The following is a 14,439-nucleotide window of genomic DNA, read 5'->3' as shown; positions in this document are numbered from 1 at the left end:
GGTGGAGAAGGTGGTTTGGGTGGACTTATCGCTGTTAACAGAGATATTCCACTTCTTGTGCCACGAGTTAAGCAGATGGAGTTGCTCTTGCATTACCTGGGAGGCCTCGGCTGGGGTGTCTGCTACGGTGAGGAAGGCCGTGTCGTCGGAATATGTGGCTACCATAATGTTGGGGCTCAGTAGCACCGGGAGGTCGGCCGTCTTTGAGACCTGAGCGGGCTTCTCCACATTTGATGGCGAACCTTCGGCCTTCCAGGAATGACTTCAGGAACTTGAAGTAGGGCTGGGGCAGGCCGGATTTAATCTTCAGGAGGAGTCCAGGGTGCCAGACCCGATCGAAGGCTTGCTTGACGTCCAGCATGACCGCTACGCAATATTTCTTGTTTTCAAAAGCGTCCAAGATATATTGAACCACTCGATGGCATTGCTCTGGGGTCCCGTGGCATCGCCCAAATCCAAACTGGTGATCGGGGATCAGATCAGCCTCGTCCATTATCGGCAATACTCTATTTAAGAATACTCTTTCGAGTGTCTTTGAGAGTACTGGCAGTAAGCTGATCGGCCGATAGGAGGCAAGATTAGCTTCAGGTTTTCTAGGCTTAGGTATCTTAACTATCTCTGCACGTTTCCATGATGATGGAAAGTGCCCCATTTGCAAGCATTTGTTAAATATGAGCGTTATGAGTTTCTTGCTTGTGGGTGGGAGAAGTTTTAATGCGATTGCATTGATGCCATCATAGCCTGGGGCCTTGTTGTTTTGCTTTGCAGCTATTAGCTCGGCAGTCTCCTCTTCCGTAACTTGGGGAATCGGCTCAGAGTCTGCGAGAGGTTCATCCAGGAGTCTGGCCGTTTCCGTTGCGTCATAGGGAGAGCATCGAAGAATTGGTGTGAAGACTCCCTCCAGGTGCTCGGCGAATGCGTTGGCCCTCTCCGCCTCTGTTCTGCACCTTCTGGTTTCTTAATGGGCGGAATCCTCTTGAGCGGCCGCTTAATGTGCTTGGTGACATTCCACAAATTGTGGTGAGGGTCACCAGGCGCAAGCTGCCCTACGAAGCTGTCAAGGGCCTCCTTCCTCAGGTTTGCCAAAGCCTCCTTAAGCTCCTTTGTGGCTCTGTTAAGAGCGGTCTTGTCTCTAGGATTTCTTGAGAGGAACCATAATCGTCGGAGACGCCGTTTCTCGGTCTTCAGCTCGATTACTTGGGGATTCCAAAAGTCCCTGCTGGTGACTCTTAGCTGGTTTGAGAGCCTTGGTGCCGCACGTGCCGCTGCCTCCTTAATTTGCGTGGTGAGATTCTCGACGGCAGTCTCGATATCTTCGGGAGTGTCCAGTGGTGGGTTCGGGTTCATGGAGTTCAGCCAGTGATGCTATCTGCTGATGTCTGAGGTTTTGTATATCAGCTTTTTACGGGCGGTTCGCAGCATGGCTGAAGCGTACACGGAAATAGCTATGGCGCTGTGGTCCGAAAGGAGATCCTCGACCTCTTTGGCTAGAATCCTTGCAGAATCCAAGCCACCGGAGATGGCAATGTCCAGAACATCTGGGATTTTTGCAGGATCGGTGGCCAGTAGGTCGGTGTGCCAGTCCCATGGCATTTGAGATTGCGGAACAGAACCTGCCTGCACAGCACTCTGCCTTTTGGATTGCAGACTCTGGATCCCCCCCCTACGGAAACCAAATTTATGTCTTATGTGAATACGCAGAAAATGTGTATTTTGGAATTTCCCTCCCACCAAAGTAAAAAGTAAAAAAGCTAAAGTCGGGTGTCCTGACTTTGAAATACTCTGTACATATGTTTACAATAATTATAGAAAACAAAAAAATAAATAAATTAAAAAAAAAAATTTTAGTTCTATTTTACCTTTCTCGGTATTCGAACTCACGTAAAGGGTGTATAATTGCACATTTACATAGCAATTGCGTCTGTGTGAGTGTATGTATGCCTATGCGCATCTATTCGTGTCTGTGTAAACATGTTAGCAGTCAACCAAACAGCAACATCAACAACAGCCTTGAACAGCTCTGCAGCAGCAAATATATGTATAACTTCTTGTTAAATCGGTCTAGTGAATATGGCATACGGACACATAATAACTAACTGGGAAATTTCAAGAATTACGGGAGTTAGAGAAAATCGCGATTTGCGGGGGAGAGGGGGGAGGGAGGGAAATTCCAAAATATACATTTTCTGCGTATTCACATAAGGCATCTGGAACTAAAATTTGGTGTTCCTAGGTTTTATAGTCTCCGAGATATAGGCGATTATACGAATGGAAAATCGGGAAAACCCCCATAGGGGGGGAAGTGGGTGGGAAAATCCAAAAAATAAAACAAACTCGTATAGAATACACACATAAGGCATCTTTGTGCAAAATTTGGTGTCTCTATCTCTTATAGTGTCTCAGATCTAGGTGATCATACGGACGGACGGACAGACAGACAGACAGGGCTAGATCGACTCGTCTCGTCATGCTGATGAAGAATATATATACTTTGTGGGGTCTGCCACGCCTCCTTCTGCCTGTTACATTTTTCAGCTCCCGCAAACCTAATATACTTCTGTACATTTCATGTGCAGATTATAAACATATTTCTATATTTCGAAAATCGTTGAGTTCCAATTTGTAGACATAGTTATGTGGATTACGGATACCAAATTTGATCGGACAACATTATAACCACTATAATAAGATACTTGAACCCAAATTTCAGCTTCCTAGCTTTTACCGTTTGGGCTGTAGGCTTTTGACGCGGTTTCCTTTTGTGACCCCAACATTTTTATAGCCTGTACCCAAAGGGTGAAAGGCTATACTAGTTTTGTGCGCATGTGTGTAACACACAGAAGGAGGCGTGGCAGACCCCACAAAGTATATATATTCTTGATCAGGATGAGAAGCCGAGTGGATATAGCCTTGTCCGTCCGTCCGTCTGTCCGTCTGTCTGTCCGTCTGCCTGTCCGTCTGTCCGTATGAACGCAAGGATCTCAGAAAGTATAAGAGCTAGAATAACCAATCTTGGTTTCCATATTCTCCTAAGACCGAGAAAGTACGAGTTTGAGATTTTTTTCGATGCACCCCCCCCCCCCCCCCCCCCCCACTCCCCCGCAATTCGTGTTTTTTCTTATATTTTCCGTAATTCTCGGAATTTTAAAATCAATTTTGGTAGGTACATCCTGTTAGTACTAATGTGTCCGTGTGCCAAATTTCATTATGATAGGTCAATTCTGAAGAAAGAAATCGCTGCTCATGCGCTGCCTGCAGCTCTGTCGGCAGCGCTGCCCGCAGCTGTTGTTGTTGTTGCTGTTTTGGTTCAACTTTGTGCTGCATACATACATGCATATAAACACGCATAGGTACGTGATGTAAATATATGCTGTTAAAACTGAACATAAACATGTATTCTAATTTAATTAAATTAATTAATTTTAATTAATTAATTCATTCATTTTTTTTAATAATTTAATTTAAAAAAAAAAAATTTTTTTTTTTTTTAATTTTTCTTTTTTGTGGAGAGTACAGGCTATTTTACTGTCGGGCTTGCTCGACTGTAGCGTTCTATCTTGTTTTTAATAATTTAATTTACACTATGAAAGGATACTTGAGTCCAGATTTCAGCTTCCTAGCTTTTACAGTTTGGGCTGTGCGTTGATCACCAATCAGTCAGCCAGGCAGGACAAACTGTTATATATATGTAGATATTGGTTGACTACCAATTATATTCAATGGCAAACTTTTAGGCGGTTCCTGTATACATACATATGTACATACATACATCAGTTGGCTACAAACTGTACATATGCATATGCATAACTATTTCACAACTAACAAGAGAGAACGCTACAGTCGAGCAAGCCCGACAGTGTAATACCCTGTACCCAGGTAAACTTCCGTCACTGAGTTATATGCGCCCATAGCAGCAGCAAAAAGAGGAAGAAGAAGAGCGAACTTGTTGCTGCAGTTTGTGGGGGTTGTACTGGCGAGAATTTGTTTCGCTAACAACTTTTCTTTGAACCAAATTGACCAAATTGAATAAAATTTTAAACAACAGCAGATAATTATTTATAAATTATGTGTGCAAAGTTTGGTTTAGGTAGCAATTGAAATGTGGACGCTATTGACAAAATTCTGTAGCGAGGGAAGGGGGGGAAAATTAAAAAAAAAAATAAACTCGTCCTTACTCGGACCAAGGAGAAACTGGATGCCAACTTTGGTTTTTCTAGCTTTTATAGTTTCTGAGATCCTTGCGTTCATCCAGACGGACGGACAGACGGACGGACAGACGGACGGACATGTCTAGATCGATTTCTCTCGTCATGCTGATCAAGAATATATATACTTTATGGGGTCGGAGATGCTTCCTTCTGTATGTTACATACTTTGCACAAACCTAATATACCCTTTTTACCCTACGGGTACAGGGTATAAAAACGACGAACAGATTGCGATTAAAAATTTAGAACGAAACAATTGTAAATGTAATGCGGCGGCAATAAATCACTTTTCGTTTCCTATTATAAATTCGTTTCATTTTTTTGTTTTTTTTTTTGTTTTAAGTTACCACTATACCCTTAGGTATTGTGGAATTATTTGGCCGCCCACTTATTGGTAAAGTGGAAATTGCCACGCGGGTTATTTCGTAGTGTTTGCTTGTCTTTAAAATTTTACATTGATTTATTTTATAAAGTTGACCAGTGAATTGTACTCAGCTGTGGCCGCTTGCTTGAAAAAAGTGTGCACATTGTTGTATTTTGCTAGTGATGTGTAACGTTGACGTGTTGTGTTATGCTTTGTGCATTCGAAAATAACATGTGTTGCGCTGTCAGGGACGTTACAGCTGTTGCATAAGTTATCGTTTATAACGTGCATTTTCGAGAGAGTGACTTTGTCGAAGGAGTTTTTACATGGAAGTCTGTTCATTAATTTGATATTATTTGGATTTAATTTGCAATTTTCGTTCTGAAACCAAGGCTTGTTCACGGCTGCCGGGAAAAGTGCGCAGTATTTTCTGTCCTTTTCTGCAGCAAAGCTGGAGTACTCCCTCTCCCAGTCCTGATGAATCCTCCTGTATATAGTACACACCGTGTCCTTCAGGCTCCATTTCACCGTCATGAACGTACCTTCTGCTTGCTGCTTTCTTTGCTGCCGAATCCACTATGCTGTTTTGTTCTAGCCCTACGTGACCCGGTATGTAGTGCACTTCTACCGCCATTATCCTGGAATTATTAATTTTATTCTTTATATTGTGAGCTATGTAAGTATTCTGCGATGGTTTAGTCAGTATTTGAGCACTGCCTCTATCTGTTAAGACTGCCACCCGTGGTATACCCAGTGAAATAGCGTAATCTAGTGCCTTATCGATATCTATAAGTTCGGCAGAGAGTGACGACAGGATTTCGTCCGTGAAAAAACTTTCAATGTGCCCTGACTCCTCATGTAAGAAGGCTGAGCTGGAGTGATTTACGGTGACCGATCCATCTGTGAAAAATAGCTTAAAACCTCCGCGCCTTAGGGAGTGAACCTTTTCATTAAAAATAAGACGAGTTCTTATTGTCGTTTCAATTTTGTATTTCTTTCGTGTCTGTTCGTTTCGGCAATTACAAAGACAATGACAAACTTAAATTCTAGCTGGTCATATTTTAACTTCAGTGTGACCCAATTTAACAAATTAATAATGGCAAACAATAAGGCGGTTAAATTCCAATTTTCATAAAATTCTTTCAATGTATGTAAACCAAAATCAGCTGTGGTATGACGATGCGTGCATGAACCTAACAATACAATCTCAAATGTAAGCAAACTTGGTGTTCTCCTTTTCGCAACAGCTGACTGTCGACGCTCACATTTGACTGACTAATTCTGTAAAAATCCTGTAACGCACTCAGCTGTCAGCAACAGCTGACTGTCGACGAGTACATTTGACTGACTAATTGTGCTTAAATTCTGTAACATACTAAGTTAAATAAAAAACAAATATGCCATTTGCATTAATATTAGCCCGCGAGAATTTGCGGAAAAGCCAATTAATTGTTGAAAAAATACAACACAATTGTTTAAGAAGCGCATCTGATCCCACAAAAGAATATTGCTTATTAAAAATTAAATTAATTTTACATATTCTATAATATAATTTAGATGTTTTCGCAATTACGGGGTGTATTTCCATAAATGTGACGAAAATTGCGCCCTGTTGTGTCGATCTATGTTTTGCAAAAATTAGCATTTGACATTGAATTCATAAATAACAAAAGTGTACTTACATTTTGTTTCCCTGGTCCGTATTGTATATTCAAATGGCAGTTTATAATCATTCACATTTTCGCTAACAAGCAGACTTGCCCAATCAGCGACACACAATTTTCGCCAAGTTTGTTTAATTAATACACAGTTATGTGGTACTTATTTGAAACAAGAATTGCGTCAATTATATATTTTACTAGCAGGTATTGTCAGGTATTGTCAGTCAATACGGTCACGCACAAACTCGGAATATGAAACACGGCACTCGTGTCAATGCCGTGCAGCGATGAGCCACGATCAAAAAGCACTGACAATTCTCATCTCAATTTGCTCGAGTAAAACTTTCGATAGTTGAAGCCACCGATACCATCAAAATATCGAAGTTTGAATGCAATAAGCAGAATATTTAAATAATAAAATCTAATTATTTATTGAGATCAATAAGAACAAATCATATACATATATACATCTGCCCGCAATGCGAAGCAGAATATGCGTAGCTCCGTTATTCGGTTTCTGCTTTACTCTCGCTTACGCAGTCGTTACCTAGCGACGGTAACGACGGCGACTGTAAACATTTGGCGTTTTGCCTTTGCAATTAACATTAAATGGTCAAAACGAAAGAAGAAGAGCGAGCCAATGACTTGCAGTTGTTGTTGTTTTTAGAGCATTATTTTTTTTACAATCAAACAACTGTGTTCGATTGCCCAATGTATACATTAATACGAATGTACATACATGCTATATTCATACACAGGCATACATACATACATACATATGTATGTATAGACACGAACTGTTGCTTGTTGTGTGTGTGAGTGTGTGTATGTGATGTCCCCAACTAAATGATATTTGTTGTTGCCTCATAAAGTTATTAATGAAAACCCTAATGCCAAATGCACTAAACAAAGAAAAAATTACTTTTTTTTTTTTGTATTCTTTTATTGATTTCAGAAACCAAGTTTTATGTCGATCGGCTAAAAAATGCGGATTTTTCGAACAAACTTTGAAGCTCGTTTTCCCCCCTCTGGAGCTCGAATTTTCCAAAATCCCTTCTTAGTGCGCATCTACACCATGATACTTGAGCCAAAATTTCAGCTTTCTAGCTCTTACCGTTTGGGCTGAGGGCTGTTGACGCGGTTTCCTTTTGTGCCCCATTTTTTGTACAGGAAAACTCCCATATTTCAGGCTCCAAAAAAAATTTCAAAAATCAAGTATACAGTTTTTCTTGGAATTGTTCTGAGAGTATATGAACTAAGTTTGAAGTTAATCAGATGAAAACTGTAGATTTTTCATACAAACGTTGGAGCGTGTTTTCCCCCCTTTGGAGCTCGAGTTTTCCAAAATCCCTTCTTAGTGGGAACCTAGACTATGAAAGGATACTTGAGTCCAAATTTCAGCTTCCTAGCCTTTACCGTTTGGGCTGTGCGTTGATCACCAATCAGTCAGTCAGGACAAACTGTTTTATATATATAGACTAGCAGGTATTGCCCGTCTTAACCCGGCTCAATATAATGTTTCCAATTGTATTTATTTTGTGTGTGCATAACCTACCGATATGTTTTCACCTTATAAGTTACCAGTAGGAAGGCATTTAAGGTATTTAAATGAACATTTTCTGTTCTTGACAAAAAATTGTTCAGTAGTCCGTTACATTTTTGTTCTTGCCAAACTATTTCTTTAAACGAACATGACCATTATAACTAATATTTTTTAAAGCTCGTTTTCCCCCCTTTGGAGCTAGAATTTTCCAAAAGCCCTTCTTAGTGTGCTCCTACACTATGATGGATACTATGAAAGGATACTTGAGTCCAAATTTCATCTTTTACCATTTGGGCTGTGCGTTGATCACCAATTAGTCAGGACAAACTGTTTTATATATAGAGATAACGCAACGTTTTAAGATAGACTATGTGCAAAAAAGGGGAATAATTATAAGGGTATATCCTAATTTTAAATTCACATTTGAGTCAATACGGTCACGCACAAACTCGGAATATGAAACACGGCACTCGTGTCAATGCCGTGCAGCGATGAGCCACGATCAAAAAGCACTGACAATTCTCATCTCAATTTGCTAGAGTAAAACTTTCGATAGTTGAAGCCACCGATACCATCAAAATATCGAAGTTTGAATGCAATAAGCAGAATATTTAAATAATAAAATCTAATTATTTATTGAGATCGATAAGAACAAATCATATACATACATAAATCTGCCCGCAATGCGAAGCAGAATATGCGTAGCTCCGTTATTCGGTTTCTGCTTTACTATCGCATACGCAGTCGTTGCTTAGCGACGGTAACTGTAAACTTTTGACGTTTTGCCTTTGCAATTAACATTAAATGGTCAAAACGAAAGAAGATGAGCGAGCCAACAACTTGAAGTTGTTGTTGTTGTTTTGTATTTACATGCTTCATACATATACAGGCATAGATACATATGCTTGTACATATGTATGTATGCATGGGCACACATAGACACGAACTGTTCCCAACTATTTGATATTTGATATATGGCAAGTAAAAAACATATTGCTATATTTTAATCGTTGAATGCCAATTTGTTGATATAGTTATGTTGATTACATTACCCAAATTTGAAACCGATCGGACAAAATATATAACACAAACTATTCATTTGAAAAAGTGAATAAATATTAAAACCCCAATAATAAAATTAAATGCGATATATCGAAAATATCGATACTTGTGTTGATATATCGTAATACATGTCGAATACAAATACATCGAAAAACATCGTTTGAGAGTTATTGATTATAATACTGTATTCGAATGTACACTGTACACATACATACATACAAATTTATTTGTATGTGTACTGTAACTGTAAACTTTTGGCATTTTGCGTATGTAATGAACAGGCGTAAATGATCAAAACGAAAGAAGATTTGCGAGCCAATAACTTGAAGTTGTTGTTGTTGTTTTAAAAATTTTGATTTGAAACCATAGAAAACTATTTATTACAATTAAACAACAGTGTTCGATAGCCCACTGCATACTTGTACATACAAACCTATATATGTATATAGGAATGTATGAACGTACATACATACTTATTGATGTATATACATACATATGTACATGCTATACATACAGACGTATGTACGTATGTAATACATATGGTGCTGGCGTAATTCATAATGCGAAATTCTTTCTAAGGGGAGAAATGTCCCCCCTGCCCAACCTGCGTACGCCCTTGTAGTCCATTGTCCTAAAAACCCCTTATGCCAAATGTACTAAACAAAGAAAAAATAGCATAAAAATGTTTATGTTATAATGTTAATAATTTTTAATTAATTAACATTTCTTGCCCTGTCAGTGCAAGACGAATGTACTTTTGTACATACATATGTATGTATGTATGTACATACATGTGTACAAATGAACATTCACACATTAGTGTCTCACATTTTGCTTTGGCTACTTCAACCGTTTACACGTAACTACACGAACAGCTGCTTGTATGTATGTATGTGTGTGTGTGTGTATGTATACTTAGTTGTCCCCAACTGTTTGATATTTTGTATTGTTTGTTCTACCTGCATTTGTAAAATGCATATTTTAAAAATCGTTAAATGCAAAGTTGTAATTTTAGTTACGTAGATTATATTACCCAAATTTGAAATCGATCTGACAAAATTTATAACACAAACTTTTCATTTGAAAAAATGAATAAATATTAAAACCCCAATAATTCAAGCTCCAACACAAATTTTGAAAAACCGAGTATGCAGTTTTGTTTGTATTCTTTTATAGATTATAAAACCTAAATTTAAAGTTGATCAATTCAAAAATGCAAAAATTCAAAATTTTCAAACAAACTTTGGAGCTACTTTTCCCCCCTTTGGAGCTCGAATTTTCCAAAATCCCTTCTTAGTGCGCATCTACACCATAATAGGATACTTGAGCCCAAATTTCAGTTTCCTAGCTTTTACCGTTTGGGCTGTGGGGTGTTGATTGTGTTTCAATTTTTCCCCGGAAAACCCCACTTTTTTCATGCCCAGGAAAAATGGTGAAAACCCAAGTATACAGTTTTTCTTGTATTCTTTTTGAGAGTATACAAACTAAGTTTGAAGTTAATTGGATGAAAATTGTAGATTTTTCATACAAACGTTGGAGCCCGTTTTCCCCCCTTTGGCGTTCGAATTTTCCAAAACCGCTTCTTAGTGCTCACCTACACCACTGAAGACAACATGTGTCCAATTTTCAGCTTCCTAGCTCTTACCGTTTGGGCTGTGCGTTGATTGCCAATCAGTCAGTCAGTCAGTCAGTCAGGACAAACTGTTTTATATATATAGAGATTTTTAACTTTCGTTTAAATCACAAGAAAATCAGCAAAATGTGATATTCGAAAAATGTAATGTTCTATTTGGGCCAATGGGGCATCACTATGGTGGGGTTGTTTTGGATGCTGTGTGTGAATGGTGGTGTTTTAAGTATACATTTAGTAATTTGCTGATTTATTAATATTTACATAGGATATGCAAAATATTTTTGATGAAGATTGTTTACAAAAACTATAAGGTTTCCAATGAAATTCCAATGATTATTTATATTTGGAAAAATGTCTTTGTGAGTGTTTTTAATCAAATCTTCTGAAAAAACAAATGAGATTAGAAACCTCCCAAAAGCGTGGCCTCCTAAACTATTCGTACAGCTGAAAAATACATTTTTTTGTCGTTTGCAATAAGACGTAATCAGCGACAGTTTCAAGTAATAATGTATTAATTCAGGTATGCATTTAACTTTATACGATTAATCTACTCTCCAAAAACAAATCGATGTTTAACAAAAATGTTAGGGTATTTAATAGTGAGCCCGCTCGACTATTGCATTCCTTTCTTGTTTTAAATTACTATAATAAATAAAATATTTATAAGAGGAAGAGAAACATTTATACAAAGTTTATTAGACAAAACAGAAATGTATTCGGTGCTTATGTTAAAATTGAGTTTTTGAGTTAAATACATTTCAGTTCATAACGACGTTTTTTTGAATAGTTAAATTATCTTGGTACATATACGAGTTTAAAAATAAGTTCTTATTAGAAACGGTTATCAAAATTAAAAACAAATGATGTGTGCTAACCTGATGACCAAATTTAAAATGTGCATTTTTCGGTTGATCTCGAAAAAAATCATAAAAAAATATTAAAAATTATAAGAATATTAATTTTTAGTTTATTTAGAATTAGAAGAATTAAGAATTTTTAGAATTTTATATTTTTTAATTAAATTTTGATTTAATTAAATGGCGGTTGAACCTATCTTTCGCAGTCAGGGATGCATCCTCAACCAGTTCCCGGTTTGTTAGTGGGTATAGACATGTACCCTCACATGCCTCCACAGTTCGAAAACGATTTTGATTTTCATCGCAATTATCAGTTGTGAAGATTTTACATTCATGATCTTCGTGATCGTAAAACCAGTAGTTTCGTACAATCAATGGATCCGCCATACAGGGTCTTGTGGCAGCGAATGGTTTCGCGAAGCAATAGTCTTGTACTATATTGTATGGAGTGGCATCAACACCACTGACAGTAAGTCCTTTAAACTCATCAACAAGTTCTGGTATTGTACTGGTCGGCGGATATTGGCTCGGCGCAACAAGGTCAAAATCATTATAACTTGTGTGCTTTGGTAAATTGCCGGCAAATGGCTTCGCTTGAGAACTACTATGTGTTTCAAATTGCGGTCTCTCCAAATTTGTATTGTATTTATTCGTACTTTCAATGCCCTCATATCCTGCCTCTATAGCCTTTTCAAATAGTTGTTGCTCAGGGAGGTTATTCATATAGTCGGGGACATAGAAGTTGCCCGGTATAGTTCCTCCACATTTAGTACCGGTGCATTCCATTTTTTCCATTAATGGGAGGGTCACACCCACCAAACAATTGGCCCGGGCGTGTGCATTCCGAAAGTCTCGCGTGCGCGTAGTGAAGCCCTTTCCACATGACTTGGAGCAGGATGACCAGTTACTCCAAATTGTTAACTCGCATTCAGCAGCCACACCTTCGATTCTATCATAGTCCACATCTTCAAACTTCTTACCGCAGTTATTGCCTTGGCACTGATGTACTTCTTCTAAGGTAACATCTGTGCAGTTGTAATTGGCAGCCAGTGCAGGGCTCTTGTAACTTCGTACTCGCCTCGTGAAACCTGGTCCGCAGAGCATGCTGCAATTACTCCATGCACTCCATGGATGTGTAGCGCACTCTAATGGTTTTCCAGGTGACACTGAAAATTCGGACTAAGTTTCTAAGGTGAGTCTTATTACACATTGAAAAAACTTACCAAAATTGCATTCTTTAGTGTACAACTTTTTACGAATCAAGTAGAGCCTGGCAAGCGGTTTCATTGGTGCACCGGTTTCGTCAAAAAAAGGCGACCGATAGTCATTTGGATGGGATGATGTGATGCGTCGTATGACATCAGGTGGTACCTGTGGCTGATCAGCAGACTAAAAAATAAGGTGCAAGTTTTTATTACTCAAGGTTAAGAGAGGGTAGGCTCTGCTACACACCACATAGCTAGGACCCGAATCCGTGCCTATATCCCAGGGATATAAGTTCAATTCCTTGCGTTCCACCCAGGTACAGTTACTTAGACATAGTTCAAGACCAGCTACGCCTATTATCCAATCCGGAGATGGATCAATTTTAGATACCACTGATATTTGATGATGCTGGGAGTCAACTCGCGCATTTGCAAGCGTTATACCTGTGCTCAAGCGATTCGAGACTCCTGGTGCTTTAATAATGGTCCGTACATGACCATTCTGCAAATACCTTCAGCATGTATACTCCAATTTTATATATAATGCAATTTATGTATATTAACCTGCGCTTTTGCTCGTATTTCTTGCTCAAGGGCACGTGTCGCTCCGTGCTCGGCTAATGCTCGGAGACCTTGGCTGGCTCGTCCTCCATACGTCCAATAGCGATAATTAAAGCTGTGAGAAGCACCAATCATCACACCCAACCGTGCGTGTAAGGATTCACCGGGAAAATGTTTGGCGTGGGTGTTACGTGCCCACTTGCGCTCCAGTATAATCTGCGAAAACATATTTAATGGAAGCGCATTCATATAACAACTATAAGAACAGTAAGGGGATGATTATTTTCCCTCTCCTTACTACTCCACCGCTATTACTGACTTTCCGTTGGTCCATCATACTTATAGATCTCCGAGACTCCGATATGAGCTAAAGACACGAAATGTGGCACACAGATCCGTTATATGTATGCACGCATGACTATTTAATTTAATAAATTTTATTTAAAAATAAACAAGTGGAAAAGTTGAAGTCAAGTGTACCGAATTTGAAATTCTCTATACATATGTGTAGAAAAATGATAGACATTTTAAAAATAAAGACACAAATTTTTACCTTATTTGGTATTCAAACTCACCTAAAGGGTGTATACCTGCACATTTGCATAGGAACTGTGACCATGTTAGTCTTAAAAGTAAATAAATTAAATTAAAACAAGAGAGAACGCTACAGTCGGTCAAGCCCGACAGTGAAATACCATGTACTCACTCCAGTGTGGCCAGCACCTCACCACAAAATAACGACAAATATAAAAAAGTGGAAAAAAGGGATAGAAAAATTTAAAAAGGACAGAAAAACAGGACAGCTAATTTTTATAGCCTGTACCCAAAGGGTGAAAGGCTATACTAGTTTTGTGCGCATGTATGTAACACACAGAAGGAGGCGTGGCAGACCCCACAAAGTATATATATTATTGATCAGGGTGACAAGCCGAGTCGATATAGCCATGTCCGTCCGTCCGTCTGTCCGTCCGTCCGTCTGTATGAGCGCAAGGATCTCAGAAGGCACAAGAGCTAGAATTACCAAACTTGGCATCCAGGTTCCTCTAAGCCCTAGGCAGGTCAAGTTTGTTTTTTTTATTTTATTTTTTATTTTATTTTATTTTGATACACCCCCCCACTCCCCCGAAATTCGTGTTTTTTCTTATAACTTCCGTAATTCTTGGAATTTTGAAATCAATTTTGGTAGTTACATCCAGTTAGTGCTTATATGTCCATGTGCCAAATCATGATAGGTCAATTCTGAAGAAAGTAAAATCGCTGCTCATGCGCTGCCTGCAGCTTTGATGGAGAGTACAGGGTATTTTACTGTCGGGCTTGCTCGACTGTAGCGTTCTACCTTGTTTCA

General features: G+C 38.7%; 1 protein-coding gene across 1 annotated transcript in view; it reads right to left on the bottom strand.

Moving 5' to 3' along the window:
* Nucleotides 1-14,439, bottom strand: part of LOC115624845 (spondin-1) — a 57,427-nt gene that overhangs the window by 22,328 nt on the left and 20,660 nt on the right. The window contains exons 3-6 of the mRNA XM_030519689.1: nt 13,098-13,310; nt 12,781-13,035; nt 12,552-12,717; nt 11,514-12,494 (exon numbers count right to left, since the gene is read on the bottom strand). Of these exons, the coding sequence (XP_030375549.1) occupies nt 11,514-12,494; nt 12,552-12,717; nt 12,781-13,035; nt 13,098-13,310 (1,615 nt within the window). The remainder of the gene's footprint in view (nt 1-11,513; nt 12,495-12,551; nt 12,718-12,780; nt 13,036-13,097; nt 13,311-14,439) is intronic.

This window comes from Scaptodrosophila lebanonensis, unplaced genomic scaffold (assembly GCF_003285725.1).
Source record: "Scaptodrosophila lebanonensis strain 11010-0011.00,11010-0021.00 unplaced genomic scaffold, SlebRS2 tig00000061-arrow-pilon, whole genome shotgun sequence".
NCBI classification, from domain to species: domain Eukaryota; kingdom Metazoa; phylum Arthropoda; class Insecta; order Diptera; family Drosophilidae; genus Scaptodrosophila; species Scaptodrosophila lebanonensis.
Note: the sequence above shows the minus strand (reverse complement) of the source record. Positions and strands in the feature narration are given on the sequence as shown.